Genomic DNA, 15881 nt, shown 5'->3' on the forward strand with positions numbered 1-15881 from the left:
ATCAAGAAGGTCCTGCAAAACAGCGTGGGGGAGATGTTCAACAGATATATCTTTTTTCTTTCCCTTACTGTGTTTGTTACTGTACTTACTAATTCTGTCAGTAGATAGAGTACTCTGCATGTAAGATCTCGTCCTTTAACCACATTAGTAACCTGCATCTCTTGATGAGCAGGTCATCCTTGCACACATCATCTCAACCGCTGCTTCCGCCAAAAAAATTCGGGGGTGGAATGGACATGGTGATGGGTGATGCCATCCAGGTCAAACCTGGAAGTCGGAATCCGAATGGTTGGGCGTTACTGATTGGGCAACGCCCTTCCGTATACGTCAGCCTCCGTCCGAGAGTGACATATCATGACGCGCACGGACCACGCCGACTCCGCACTCGGCGGCAGATCTCACCACCAGTCAAATCACCAAGATCTAGGAACGACTAATCGCCCGCCGCTGCACTGCACGCAACCAAGCAAGAAAGCAACCAAGCAACCAAGCAACTCCGGCCTCCAGCACAAACCTGGGAATTTCGTTCATGACTGCACACGGTCTTGTCTGGGGGGACCTTGAGCTTCAGCCACCAGATGGTTCGGTGCGCACCGGGGGAGACATGCCACAGTTGGTTGTGTTTTGAAGATAGGACCACTGCAGAGAGAAGGAAAAACCGTCATGGCACTGCAAGAGAGCGGCTGTAACAAAGTCGAGATTGTTCTTATCGTTTGCTCTATCGCTGGGGAACAAAGGTAGATATCCGGTTGGGACGAGAAGTGGTGGCTCATGAGGCTGTCCAGAATCCTGTTTTTCACCCCCAGGGAAATCATTGATCATGCCGAGTGACACGTCATGATTTGTCTAATAATAGTGTGAAAACCCGGGGTTTCCTCAATGTGATGTGAACTGCCGATAGGTTTCGGAAAATTTTCACACTCGGTAAGTTTAGCGAAAGACAACTCATCCACTGGGAAATAAATGGTATTGTTTGTCTGCTCAACGCATCTAATTGACAGCAAGGCAGTGGCAGTGTTGGGCACTGTTAAGAAGTATTGTCGAACAGCGAACGCCAAGTCCCAGCGCAGAGAGGCTCAGCTGAAACACCTAACCCTAGACCACATCATCGAATCACACTTTGAGTATTAAACGTTAAAAGACACTGGGAATCTCGCTTATCTTCCCTCTTCTCTTCTCCTCTTCCCTCTAATCCTCATCCTCATCATCCTTATCTCATCAGCTTTTTATCCCTTTGATACTGGTTATCCAAAGGGCACATCACTTTGCTTAATATAATACTTCCTTTTTGTTTGTTGCTGCTGCAGTGAGTATTCCCTCCCAATCTTATCTTATTGTCGTGAGTAGTACTAGTAACTTTTGCTAACGATCACCTAGTAATATTATTATCCCTTATCGAGCGAAGATGTCAGGCCTTCTTTTCCCTCCTACGGGAGCCGGTGATGGTGGAGAGACAAGCAGCTCTAATATTAAACCCTCAGAGAATGGTGCTGGTTCACCGCCCAAACCTAGAAAATCCTCAGACCGGAGGATGGTTTTTGGAACACCAACCTCGCAGCTTTCCAGCACTACAGATTTACCCAGCCAGACCAAAACAGACGAAATCAGGCCCAATGCCGGTGCTTATTTGGGCATGACACCTGTGAGGGATTCTGTTGGAAACTTGTTACAACAGCAGCAACACCGTGGGGAGGGTACTCGCTTTTCTGAAGATGTTCAGCGGTATCCGCCGCCGGGTCACGAAAGTGCTCAGCCGGATGAGAGAGATAGAGAGGGGGAAGGGAGGACAAAGCATCGATGGAATTCTGCTCGATCCAAGCTTGGGAATGTTTTGTCAGTCAGACACAATATTCGAGACACTCTGTCTTCAAGAAGCAGACAGAATAGCGTCATGCCCAAAGTCGACCATCTGATGAATGAACTTAACTCAAGGGAACCTTTATCCAGAGACAACCTCAATACGTCCTCCCATCAGGGCACAGGTCATCATTCCCCAGCTCCTCCACACCCGACTGCTGCCACATCTTTGGCAAGCACAGCTCTACCACACGCCCCGGAAACATCATCTGGGAGTACAGCCAAACACTCCAGTCCCTCGCGATTCTCGAGCAAATTGGCATCATGGAGACATCATCACCGGAAAGGGCGAGGTAGAGAGTCGTTAGAAGAGGGACACGAAGGCATCGAGGTTACGGCCGCAGCTGAACAGCTTAGATCATCTTCCTCACCTCCTACCCAGAGATTTAGGACCCGAGTCAATCGATTTTTACGGTCTGGAAAACATCACGCAAGCTCAACGGCATCACCAGCTTCTAGCGCTGCTGCTGCTGCAGGCTCTGAGCCTAGGCACCCAGAATCGCTATCCACCCGCACTCCCGCTCATACGCCCCCGTATCTTTCCTCAGGACAGTCGTCTACAGCTCATGGATCCAGCCATGGATCCGGGTTTAGGGAAGCTATGCGCAGAGGGGTTGCTTCCGCACGTAGGAGGGTATCGGTGCCATTTTTATCAGTACCTCTAGCTTCTAATGATGTGTCTGATACAGGGACCATTGAAAACGAACCCCCGGAAAGACCACAAACTGTCCCGCTAGAAAGGCGTAACGAGAGCAACGGGGCTTGGATTAGTCCTGGCGGATCTGCGTTTGCACTCAATAGCAAACCAGGACACGATTTCCTTCCATCCGAGGCAACAAATGTGGAGCCAAACTATGCCGCCCCACCAAAGGTCACCGAAAATCCCGCTCCGCATGAGTGGCAAGAGAGAGATTTTGAACAGGTTCCCATGATACAGTGCCCTCCCCCTTTGTCCCCCCCAGGAATGGAAGAGTCGCCGCCGATCTCTCCGTGGATAAAGGCATCAGATGGAACAAAGGAATGGTTGAAGTTGACCCCCGAGGAAACTCCCTTCTTTCTACCGGAGATCGACCCAATAGCCCCGCTTTCAGCTGGAGAAATGCTGAATCGGGAGTATTCTATGACCCCGGAACGCTCCAATGGTGGGCAGAATCTGTCGGACATTTATTGGGCGGTAGGGCAGGGCTCGAGTTCGAACAGACTTGACGAAGGGCAGGCTATCGACAAAGGAAAAGGAAAGGCTGTGATGAGCGATACTGACCGCCTTGAGCCCCCGGGGAATAGTCGTTTTTATGACACAAGTGGAAAGTCGATAGAGGTTCTAGAAGAGGAGAAGAGAAGAAAAAGCAGGGATACTGGCATCATGGGTCTTGATCCGGAAGTGAATCACCGAAGTGATGCCCCCTCCGGCTCGGGCTCTAGAGTGGAAGATGAAGACGGTGAGTTTACCTATGCTTCTGCGGTTCGTGAAATCGCAGGGCTAGATAGATACCCTAAACGTCCCTCTCATGATGATGATGCCAATTTGGATGATGTGAGTGTGCCCGAGTGTGATTATGATTTTCCACTCCCGAGTTTCCGCTTTAGTATGCTAGCAGAGCCATCACCATCATCTAACGAGCCGGACGCGAGTCCCTGCACAGCTTCGTCGAGCTCAACAGAACAGCCATCCGGCTCAACGCCAACGTTTCCATGTCTAGCCTCGACACACATGCAGGCGGCCACCACCACCACCACCGCCTCTACCGCCACAACAACACGCACCACGACCGCCAGCAGCACCAACCCTTCTGCTTCTTCTTCTGTCTCCCCTCCTAATATTTCTCCCTGCCAGTACCAGATGTTATTGAGCTCGAAGAGACCTTATCTATTTGTGTTGCAGGAACTTTCTTCAGGAACATATGTTAAGATTACGCCGCAAAGTAGTTCAAGCCCTGTTTCTAGGAGCATGAGCACTGTGTCTCGGAGCTATCCTGAGACACCAGCAGCGAGTCAGACGAGTCCTGGACCTGCAAGGAGTCCGGTCAGTGTGAGGTTTCTCAATACCAATGGACTTCTGGCTTGCAATGCAGATGAAAACGACGAGGATAGCGATGACGAAGGAGTTCTGAGCGAAGGGGGGGGAATTAAAAAATAATGGATTATAAGGATGTGTGGACGGATTTGCTTAGCTCTTGTTTGCTTCAACGCGAGCACTTGGCGTGCAATAGTGGGGAAGGGATTGTTGCTGTTTCTTTCCCTTCCCTTCCGCTTTCCCTTTGCGATTTTCTGTGGCCGCGATTGGGGGATCGGTATGGATCACGCCGCAGGACGGACGTGAATAGAAATACCGCCTGATAATGGAATGTGGGGTCACAAGCTGCAGATCTTGGCAAATAATGTGATCGTGAGTGATATCTGGTGATTGTCGATGCTGGATCAACGACATGGTGTGGCTCTCAGTTCAGCTCCTTCAATGCTTGTATCAAAGCACATTACCCGCCTATCTGGCCTTTCTCTCTGTTTTCCCATTCCTCTATCACATCCTCTCTGCCTCCAATACCCCGCCTTTCTTTCCATCTCATACTTTTGATCCTGTATGTTCCTCCCAACTACCGTTGATTGGGACCTTGGCACCTTCCAGCTGCCTCCTGTCTCGTTTCAGAACGGGCATCCTCTCCCTCTTTGAGTCTTATTTTCCCTGTTATTGCGGTAAGGTATATATCTCCACACAAAGAAAAAGAAAAAAACGAAAAAATGGTTCCGATGAGGGTTAGGGTTACTAGTCCTTCATTTAAGAACACGAACGTGTACGGTTAAATAACGAATAAAACGATTTTTTTTATGAACAACCGCTAGCTTACGGCGCGCAGCTGCACGCAAACTGTGAATATCAATCTGCTGTAAAACATATATCCGTTACTTTAGTAGTTAGCCGCTTTTCTTCCACTCAGTAGAAAAACGTACATCTGATACACCCATCGTCTTACCCCGGATGTGACAGGGGGGGTGTGTTCTCTGGGGGGATGGAGATGAGTGGCCCACCGATGTGATTTTGATCGAGACTTGTGCTTCTAGCAGCGGACCACTGGTACGAATAACCTGGGGGTGGTGTGGGGTGGAGAGTGGGGGAGGAAGACGTGAAGCCATGGGGTCCCTTGAAAACAGATGACACAGGGTTAGGGTTGACTTGAAAGCTGGGTTGATCGACTGATTGAGTGATTCGTCCAGTATGCCTTGAATGTTGGTATGAATGATGTCTTCTTTGATGGATGATGATGTTTTTTTTTTTGTTGGGAAGTGGTATGTTTTCTTCACAGGAGTTGTGCATTTATTATCCCGAGACGGTGTGAAGTGCGCAATGCGCGCATTCTTGTATCCGTACCTACATATTCGCTCTCGGTATGACGTCTTCGGGGCTGTGCCTGCTCGCAGTCCACGAGCTATATGAACAATATGATTGGCCGAATCTCGAAGAAATTTGCTGTGAGGTTTCTGGTGCACTGCCGTGCCCGCACTTTTTGGTTGCGGGTGCGGTTGGGGTTGCGAACGCGGCCGAGTGATAATGTGTGAATGTGTTTCGGAGGGCCGCAGGTGATGTGCGCTCCAAGCGTTATGAAAAAGTAACAGCATGAATGTGCACCACGTCTTGAATAGAAGTGTCGGTTTTGAAAGATGTAGAGAACGATAAATAGTCCCGAGTGATACTTACTACTGAGGATATCTACCAGTCAGTGCATTTACCAACTAGTCAATCCATGCTATCAAAACTGTTGACCCCAATATTAAAACTCCATTACCAACTCCCAAAACTCCATTATCAAAATAAACAAAATGCCTCGCCCCAGCACCCGCCGCGCGTACGTGCCCAAAATGATAATCCTGCACTACCACAATGGGCAGCTCGGGAACCCGTTCTCGGACCGCGAGATTGACGAGATGTTTCCCCGCACTGTGCGTCGGCTCTTCCAGGCGCCGGTTGAGCAAACGGATGGGAAATGGAAAGAAAAGAAAGAAGACGTGGAGATTATGGAAAGAGGAGAGGGGTTGAGAAAGAGAAAGCGGGAGGAGTCGGCGAGAGAGGAGTATTGGGATGGAAATTGTCTGAGGTGTAGGAGTGCGGGGTGGGGGGTTGAAGGGAAGTAGGTGATTAAGATATCGCTTTGTTGTTATTCGGAATAGTTTATGCGTGCTGCGCTTTGTTTCCTGTTATGAGAGGATCTTGTTTTTCCGGCCCCTCTTTAGTCCGCGCAATTCAATACAATTAGATCGATCAATTTTCTTCGATTGAAGACCACGTCGATTCTCAAGATTTCATGCTAGCGTAATCATTGCTGTCTGGAACCTTTGACAAATTAAATCCCATACTAATATTGCAAAAGCCATCATTTTCATGTCTTGACCCACCTGGTGTGTCTGGCAATCTATATAGTCTCCATTCCTATCACAGTTGCTAGTTTCTGTAGATAATGTGTTTGGAATGAGATGGTTTCGTTCGCAGTTGGGCCAGAACATAGTAATCTATTGTATTATTTAACCTAGGGCTAGGGTTTGTGGGTATTTTGTAATGCCTATGAATACTGGAAATGGTGGTCTTTAAAACCTCACCTGTTTTCGGTACTTAATTAAAATCCGGCCCTCACGCGAACAAATCAAACCGCCGACCAACGTGTCCGAGATTGACCAAAACTGGCCAGAATTGTTAGATTGCATTTGCCAACCGTCAATTTTGGACTTCGAATTTGATATCATTGGCAGTGTAAACCACGGCCCGGCAAGCGACTCCACTTTAAAAATGACATTTACGCCGCTTTGGAGAATGCCGAACAGTCAGTTGTCGAAGTTGACCCTAGAAAATGCGAAGAGATAATTATAACATATGCCCTGTCCTACAGTAAGGTCTGTATATCCAGTACTAACGGAATCAAACGGATTAATCAGTCTAACGGATCCCCGGCCGGCCCGCCCCAGCTCCATTCTACACCCCACGCCCGGGAATTTCTGACCAAGATCACCCCACCACTCTTCAGACCCTCCCCAAGTAAGCGAGGAGAAGAAATGGGTACATCTCCGGGTCCAGACTTCGGACCCCACTGTCAATGACCAACCCGCCACAAAAAACAAACCTCAAACCCAGCGTATCAACAGCCGCGGCCGGTCATGTCACCTCACACTCACCCCCCCCCCCCGTGACTGACCTGTCCGCAAAATAATCTTATCTATATCACCCTGCATGGGCCGGCTCCGAGTCTAGGCACTGTATCAATATATCGATACATCCCTACAGAAACCCAATCTAATAATCAATCTCCTCTCACCCCCTAGCTACCGGCCCCAGAGATCGAGTCCCGGAATGCCGTCCGGTGCCGCGGTCGTGATGCGCGCCAGGGATGTATGTTTAGGCTAAGCTGAGGGTTTTCGTTAATCATGTGCTTTTTTGCAACTGCTCAACAGCGTACACACCCCGTAGAGTAGGGCCGGCCACGTGGGATAGAGACTCGATATCAGGCCTAATATTACAGCACTCTACGTATGTACCAAGAATTCGTGATTACGTTACTATATAGCCGCTAGGAATTGTGGTATCTGTAGCCGGATGTGTGTGATGGGACGAGATGAGTCAATATAACTACTTGACTTTGATATTGCAGTACCAAGATGGGTGATCAAATATCAGCATCGCGGGTAACAACGCCCCAAGATCCGCGCGATGCCTCGGTATCGTAGTATCAGAAATTAAACACCCAATTTCAACCTGGGAATAGCACCAAAGTACAAGTAGCGGAGACAGGGGTAGAGAACGGTCAAATCATCCTTCTGGGGGTTTCTGGCTCTTCTGATGACGACCAACCAACATCATGAGTAGTTACTGTATTAAGCCCAATATATTACTCCGCCCTTAAGGCATTAACCTAGATTTTTATCTCTTTACCATACATCAATCAGCACTTTTTATTTCCCCGCCAACCCAGTCCAACCCAAACCGTTTCTGCCCTTCCCTTCCCTTCGTCGTCAAATCATAAAGTAAAAAGCCCAACCCAGAACAAGCCAAGATCAAAGGAAAAGAAAACAAAACGCAATCGCCAAGAAATTAAGAAACAAAGAAACGAAAGTAGGTATGAAGAGGCGATTACACATGTTACTGTACATGGTGATCAAGATATAGAACGACTGTGGTATGGTGAATGAAAGAGCTAAAGAATTAAAACGAAAGAGCTAAAGAACGAAAGAGAGAATGGTAAATACAGAACTGTAAACGGGTGGTATATAGAGAATTATTAAAAATTTCCGTTACAAGGCCGCGCGCGCCTTTAACCGTGCATATAAAACAAATAAATCATGGTTTTCCTTTTGGATATAGAACGACAGACAGACCACCAGTACTCCACCCCCAAAGTAAAAAACATCAATAACGAATGTAGATGATAGTATATGCGCCCAAAACAATGACCAAAAAGTAACGTTAACGAAATATGATACGAGATATAGAACTGAAGAACAAGTCAATCTCCTTAAAAAAAAAAAAAGAGTATAGAAAGGATGAAAGATTACAAGAATAACTGCGATAGTGACAGACTATCGAGAAAATTCAGTCCCGTACCAAATCAAAAAGAAAAAAAGTGAAAAAAGTGAAATGCCATCATAAAAAGTGTTCGGTAATCACAAAATTACCTGTCCCTCGACGCTCCTCCGTCCATCTAAGAAATACTTATCTGACCAAAGGCGGAGAGAAACATGAGAAAGGAATACTAGTGGAATAGAACAAAAAAACAATAATAAAAACCCCCAAAAAACCATAAACCCATTACGCGAAAAGCAATATACTCGCACCGTGCCCTTTTTCAAAGAAAGGTTCTTGTGTCGTTATTTCCAGGTCGGAGCAACTCTCTTGGTTGTTGTAGTGGTGATTTGTTGTCGATCTCTTCCATTGGCCTGAACAGCAGTTTCATATCGTACGTCAACTCATCCATCGCAAAACCCTCGTCAATTGCAGAAACTGCACCCTGTAAGTCCAACCTCCCGGTCCCATCCGTGATAAACCCCTGGACATGCTTCAGCATATTCTTAACTTTAGAGACCGTCTTGTCATCATCAACTCCATGCCTCCAATCAATGGTTCTATTTCGGGCCAAGTATAATTTTCCCAAAAGATAGAATGGCACTCCATCTCTTCCAAACCCTTTCCTAGACTCAGGCGAAGGATATTGTGCTGCAAGGTCTGTATCCCAAGCCCTCTTCCATTTCTCCAGCGCATATTGGGTGATCCTGACTGCCTTTGCTGCATCCGACATCGCTATTTCGCTATCTCCAAAGCCCTCGGGCGCGCCACAACCATTCCTGTTTTGTCCATCCAACTTCCATTCACCTGTTCCAACTCTTGCCGTGCTACCTATCTGTTTGCCGATACCCATTTCTGAGGCGTTCGACATCAACTTTTGTGTTGTCCAAATATGCACATGCAAGGCATGGATGAGGATGAACTTGGAGTAAGCGTTCGTCGTACCCGGGTTGAAGTCTAGATGCATTTGCAGCAGCGATCTAAGGGCGAGGATAAACTCTGGCTGCCGTACCTGCCGAGACCCGGCAATGTTTTGGCTGATGCCATCTTCCCCGTTCAACCCTAAAGCATTTGCACACTCATTTGCATCGCGAGCTTCCCAGGCGGCATCATCAGCTGGCAATGGCAGTCGTATTTCATTGGGCTGGATTTGGGGTGGTGAATTGAAAAAGATAACAAACGCCGAATTCAAAAGGAATATACCAAACATGACCCTATTTCGCTTTTCTTGCTCGAGCCATGCATTCCAATTCCAGTTGCCTCTGACTGGTTGATCGTCAAGTTGGTGATATATACTGTAGCCCGCGGTGCTAGTACCAGGGTTACTCGGTGACAAGGGCTGGAAAAGACCCGCCTGTCTGGCCTTCTGAATAACCTTTCCATATTTTCGTCGTGAATCCTCTCGTTGATGAAGATGACCATGCCAGGTTGCCAAGACATGCAGAAAATATCTTGCCTGAATTTCTTCAATCTCCAGCGGCCCGGGTGGCGCTGCGTTTCTGTCCATAGCTTCAAATGACTTATCAATCAACGTCCGTACCTGGTCGACACTAATACCCTCTGCGTAAACAGCACCAATGCAAATTATCGCCAACAACAACCCGTCATAGATGAGGGTGATGTTAAATGTTGGGAGGTGGATCATCGGGAAATGACCTTGGAAGTTGAGAAAGAACAGGTGGACGAAATTCTTAACATGATCAGGAGTTAGCCAACTTTTCAAATCTGCGTCGTTTCCAGGCTCTTGCTTGATTTGCAGATTTGGCGAACCACTGCCAGGACTACTCTGATCCAAACTTTCGGGAAAGCAGACCGCAATCAGTTGATCACATTTAGCTTGCAAAGGATCAATTTGATGCATGGCTAGGTGTGTCCACCCATTAAAGCCGCCTAGAATTCCATTCATCGCAGAGGGATCACTCCCACCATTATATAATGTAAACACACTCCCTCCTGTTCCTCCTCCCCCTGAGTGCTCAATACTTGCAGTCGTTGTCGGCGTCCCACTATCAGTTGAGGGACCTCCCGTTTGTGGGATATAAAAAGGGTCCATAAACGCCGGATCTGGTACATGCATAAAAGAGGACCAATCTACTTCTCCATTTGGCGGTTGCGTGTGAGAATTCGCATAGTAACCTGTGCTTGTTGGAGGCTGTGAAACATTTGTTAATTGGCGAGGGGGCTGTTGGTGAGGGGCTGCTGACTGAGGCGGTCGCTGCTGTGATGCTACAATTGCCTGTTGTTGTTGATGTCCCTGTTGTGCCATGTGGGCCTGGGGATGTGCAGGTGGGGGAAAGTTAAAGCCCTCTGATGCATATCCAACTGTCTGGCCCATTCCTCCAACCTGCTCCGCAAAACTTGTAGGTGGTAACAAACCGCTCTCCTCTCTTGAATCCTGTCGTTTTAGGGATTTAGAATATGTGCAATCGCCGCCTTTTGTTCTGCATCTCTCACAAGGGTTGGCAAGATCACAGCGGACTTTTAGCCTCACGCATTGATCGCACGCCCTTGTGGACTTTTTCTTACCCCCGGGTGAGGCTGCGCTGGGCGACAATCCACCCGCGACTGTTGAAGGTGTTGAAATAGATGTGGCATCAGCATTGTTCTGATTGTTTGCTTGTTTTCCCTGCTGGTGAGCATGAGCATGGCTTAAATGGGTTGCGCCTGTAGGGTTTCCCCTCCTGATGGAACATTTTTGGAAATGTCTCTTCAAGATATCCGATCTAGAAAACGTATCCTTGCACAAAACGCACTGGTAAGGACGATCACCGGTATGCCGCAAGAGATGCCTCTTCAAATGCTTGGCGTGCAGGTATGTCTTAGGGCAGTGGGGACATGGGAATTTGCCGTCTTGATCCTTTACTGGAGTGATTTGACTAGTGGCGCCGGGAGTGATCCCACTGTTGGTGGATGCTCGCGCATTCGCGGGGCGAGGATTAGACGGGGGCGGGGGCGGACCCGCAGTTCCAGGAACCGCTGTGGGCGACGGCCCTGAACTCACTACATTAGGCAAGACCTGACGTCCGCCGACTATCGCACCAGGCTGATTCGGATTTACAGATATCGGTTGCGGGCCTGAGGGGGAAGACGACGAAGACGATAGAGTGGGCGAGGCAGTCACCTGCAGGCCTGACGATGGGGCTGCAGAGAGTGGCGGCGGGGGCATTGGACGCAGAGGTACAGGGTTTTGCCGTTGAGGTACAACATTCTGAGGGCGTTGTTGAGGAAGAGACTGCAGCGACTGGATGGGTGGGTGGGACTGCGGCTGGTGCTGGTGCTGGTTCTGGTTCTGGTTCTGGTTTTGGTGCGGGTTTTGGTGCTGCTGCAACGATGGGTTTGACTGCGGGTGCGGGTGGGGATGAGGGGCAAGTGGGTGATGATACTGCTGCATATGTGGAGAAGGCCCACTCTGCGGTTGGGGTTGGCTATTGGTATTCTGGCCTAAAGGCCCACCCGGATTCACGCCGTGCAGATTCGGTAGGACTGCGTTAGGATGGTATCCAGCAGGCGATGGGGTTGATGAGGCTGGTGACGCCGACTGTAACGGGCGAAGAGCATGAGGATGATGTGGGGAAGGCACGTCCGATTGCTGTTGCTGTTGCTGGTGGTGAAGTCTAGGGTCTATTTGGAGGCCTGGGTGCTGCTGCTGGAGAGGCTGCTGTTGCTGCTGATGCTGTAGAGGCTGTGGTAGTTGCTGATGCTGCTGATGCTGCTGATGATGTTGTTGCTGTTGTGGGGTGAGCTGCTGGTGCTGCTGGTGCTGATATTGGTGCTGCTGCTGTTGCTGCTGTTGCTGCTGTTGATGTTGCTGTTGCTGCTGTTGATGCTGCTGCTGCTGTTGATGCTGTTGATGCTGTTGATGCTGTTGATGCTGTTGATGCTGTTGATGCTGAAGTAGATGCGGATGTAAAGGCTGGTGATGAGGATTTTGGTTTTGTTGCGGGTGGCGATGATGTCTGTCCATGATTGAACGGGTAGCAGCAGCACAGCAGCACCGCTGGCTGGAAGTGTTTGTGTAAGGAAGGTTAGGAATGAGACCTATTGGTTTCGCCAATGACGCAAAGGATTAATGATGGGCACTCTGATCACACTCGTTCACACACTCATTCCACTTCGTGAAGGAAAGTTTTTCGAAAGTGTGGATGTGTGGATGAATGAATGGAAAAGAAAAGCAAACCCACCCCCACTACTTACACTAAACCAAAATACTCTCTATAAACTCTCTAGTTTAGGTCTTCCTTTTCTCCTCAGCCTTTTCTCCCTTCACCGCTGTTTGATCCCCTTGTCTCAATTGATTTGCGCTGCAAAATTCGATATTCGGACGTGTATCTGCCGCTAGTAGTCAAGACAATTGCGATGTCGACCGCGGTGCCTGTCTTTCGGGATATGACAATATGCACAACTCTCGCGCGGTCCTTGCTCACCAACCCAGTCCGAAGCCCTCGCGCGTCTTCTTTTCGCCTCTCAACTACTAGCGTAACTTCCGTAACTTTTTGAGATCGAGGTCTTCCCGGAACGAAGAAGGAAAAAAAAAAACGCCCTAGGAGATTCCCGATAGTAACGCGCGAGCGCGCTGGCCAGCAGGAATGAAACCTCGGGCACCCCCTTCGTTCGTTCGTTCGTCCGTTCGTTCGTTCCTTCCCTACCCCGGAGAAGGTCCGTTATGAGTGTATGACGATTGCCAGTGAAAATACCTGCAGATAAACTCTCTCACATTCACTCACTCACACCAACCAGCACAATACAACGAACGGACTTGTCTGGCCTTTTTTCTCAGGAACTCCCTAGTAATAATAGCGTGTACCTATGTCTAAGGGCCCCCCACACCCTTGAACGAGGCACTATTACTAAGAACAGCAGCGCGCCACACAGTTGCTCTCCCTTCTTCTTCGTGCGGTTTTCAAAAGTCGATGATGCCTTAATCCTCTGCAGCGGGATGGAATTTGTTACTTCCGCGCTAGAGGACCTAGCTAGGGTCGGAATAGAAAATGCGAATAACCTGTCTAGGTCTAGACACTGCTTCTAGAAAGATCGGCTTCTTTTTTTTCCGTTTAGAGCAGCACTTCTAGCTCATACTCGAATGCATCCCGCCGGACGAAGGAAAGAATCAGATAATGGGGGTGCCGGTAACCAACCCAACAATAAGACTTATTCGCTCACAAAGGGGCGTGTGTGTGAGAGATATGATTGATATGATTGATATGATTGATATGGATGGATGATGATAATGGCGATGATGATGATTGGTAGGATTGGATAGATGCTGCAAATTGGCTTCGTAGGATTGGATCTTCTAGGGCAAGCAAGTGGACAGGCAGGCAACGGTGGTGCGTGTGAACCGGGTAAAGCGTTTAGAGTTTTTGCACCACTGAGTCTGTAGGCTGGTAACCTAAGAAAATATGTGGTGTATGTGTGCAGACCGTACCTTGAGGAAGAGGGGCGCAGGAAACCACTTTTACTTCGGTAAACGCCGTCGTGACACCTAGAACCTGGTTGTCCTTGTGCACGACGGTGAAGAACTGCTCAAATTTGAAAGCGGCAGACAGACAAAATAAGAATAACCAGGGACCATAAGGGTGACTCGAGGGTAAAGGGAGAGGGTTGCTAAGGGTTGATGTTTAGCTGCCGGTGTCAGAACAGGCGTCGGGTTAACACAGATCTAAAGAGCCTCTAAGTCTTATTTCAGTTCATGGTTCCCGGCAACCATACCTTACCCTGATGCCAACCCGAGCGGAATTAACTTCAGTGAGAACGAGTTCTGACCGTTATTCATGATCATAGAGCCCCAAATACTACTCTACTCTCCCGCTTGCTAGCCTCTTGGTAATATTGCCACGTCCCGAGTGAGAACCGGCTCAGCTCTCCGTAACAGTCTAACTACATGTAGTTTTTGTAGCTCTGGAACATCGGGGCATCACGATATTCGCAGCCGATTTGAACGATTCCCGGAGGCAAAGACACTGCAATGAACTCTTAATGATATCTGTCTCTCCTCATAATCCATACATACATGTAATTGCCACCAGTCTTAGCTATGATAATATATTATATTACGCACTCTCGGGCCAGATAGTTAGTTGGGTACCAGAGACTTTACGCAAAGTCTCTACTAATACTCACACTGCGTTGCTACTCCTAATTAAGCTGCCTCATGAAAGTCATAAGTAATAATTGAGAATACCATATTACCAGGGATACGGTATGTGCTAAGTCACGTACTCAACTCAAAAGATACCTACAGTTCGGTTAGAGTGCTGATGGTATTCACTTGTACAATTAGTGCGTAATGTCTGAGCGGCATACTCTACAAATAATAGCGCAAAGCGGTAGGAAGATGTAGGATAGAAACCAATTAGATGATGGTTCGAATAACATGCATGCAAAAAAGTTGAGAGGTTGGAAATTACTTACTTACAGTATAACTAACTTGAGCACCTAGTTGGGATAAGTTATGTATCGATCCTTTGCTGTACCACCCTACATGTATGTACCCGACGTCTTGCGGTGGTTTCATGCTTACTTTTTCACTCGGTATTTTTCTTTCTTTCCACGACTTATCACTCTAGAGCACTCTAGGGTAAATTGATTTTGATCACCAACACCGCATGCGCCACTTTTCCCCTTGTTTCCCACAGTCAAGCAGAATCCCAATTGGGTTGCCATCAACTAGTACTCTGTGCAGGCGTATTTTGCTAGAGTAGGACAGGTTGGTCCCTGTCCGCCATGTACGGGCCCACCGGTCAGTTAATTACACAGTGGACCGTACTTATGCAAGATGCTCCCGCTCTTTTCTCCGAAGCTAATGTTTTTTTCTCGTTCAACTGATCACTGATCCTCACACAAGAAAGAGGAGGAACTCTCGTCACAAAAGAACAAATGGAAAAAGCAACCAGCCCAGCCTCACACCTACTCTACATGCACTAGGTCTATGGCTAGCGCACATCCCGTTTCAATTCGACATATAGAAGATTCTTTATGGCTGGACAGTTGCCTCATGAGGGGTAGAAGTGAGACAAACACCCGTTTCACCTTTGGTATCTGTCGGTATGTTAAACCACTGGGGCAGATGCATTTCCCCGGGGCTCGCGCACGGCCGTTGAGTGAAGGTAGGCAGAGTATGTGAGGAGTGTGGCACTAGTGGTTTTCTATGTCCAACGAGCAGATGATTCCCCGCGTTCGCTTGGAGTGCAGCCAAAGACTCGGAACGTCAAATATGCACCGGGAAGGGAACACGGCTTCGATGGTTTATCCACAAATCCACAATTTTTTTGATTCGGTAGGTATAACCAAGCAGTCTGCCTTTTAAAATCTCGGAACGGGGGCTTCTCTTGATCCGGGAACTGCTGTAGGGGCGCTCTGTACCTACAGGTAAAAAAGAACTTGGGTACATAGGTACATGTAGTTACTACGACAACTAAGCCGAGTGAGCATATTTTGACACACCATAAACAATCCAGTGGAATAATACCGATGCTCTATTTGCTGG

The 15881-nt window shown here is 48.2% G+C and overlaps 3 protein-coding genes across 3 annotated transcripts; 2 read left to right on the forward strand and 1 right to left on the reverse strand.

The window, feature by feature from the left end:
- Positions 1-1405: 1405 nt before the first annotated feature.
- Positions 1406-3994, forward strand: LAJ45_04840 (uncharacterized protein; the record flags this gene model as incomplete). Its single annotated transcript, XM_046114416.1, has 1 exon — positions 1406-3994. The coding sequence occupies one exon, from the start codon at positions 1406-1408 to the stop codon at positions 3992-3994; it is 2589 nt and encodes an 862-aa protein (XP_045972442.1).
- A 1676-nt stretch (positions 3995-5670) lies between these two features.
- LAJ45_04841 (uncharacterized protein) lies at positions 5671-5982 on the forward strand (the record flags this gene model as incomplete). Its single annotated transcript, XM_046114417.1, has 1 exon — positions 5671-5982. The coding sequence occupies one exon, from the start codon at positions 5671-5673 to the stop codon at positions 5980-5982; it is 312 nt and encodes a 103-aa protein (XP_045972443.1).
- A 2696-nt stretch (positions 5983-8678) lies between these two features.
- LAJ45_04842 (uncharacterized protein) lies at positions 8679-12359 on the reverse strand (the record flags this gene model as incomplete). Its single annotated transcript, XM_046114418.1, has 1 exon — positions 8679-12359. The coding sequence occupies one exon, from the start codon at positions 12357-12359 to the stop codon at positions 8679-8681; it is 3681 nt and encodes a 1226-aa protein (XP_045972444.1).
- Between the last annotated feature and the right edge of the window lie 3522 nt (positions 12360-15881).

The sequence above is a fragment of the Morchella importuna genome, assembly GCF_003444635.1.
Source record: "Morchella importuna strain M04M26 chromosome Unknown Morimp01GS012, whole genome shotgun sequence".
NCBI lineage: Eukaryota > Fungi > Ascomycota > Pezizomycetes > Pezizales > Morchellaceae > Morchella > Morchella importuna.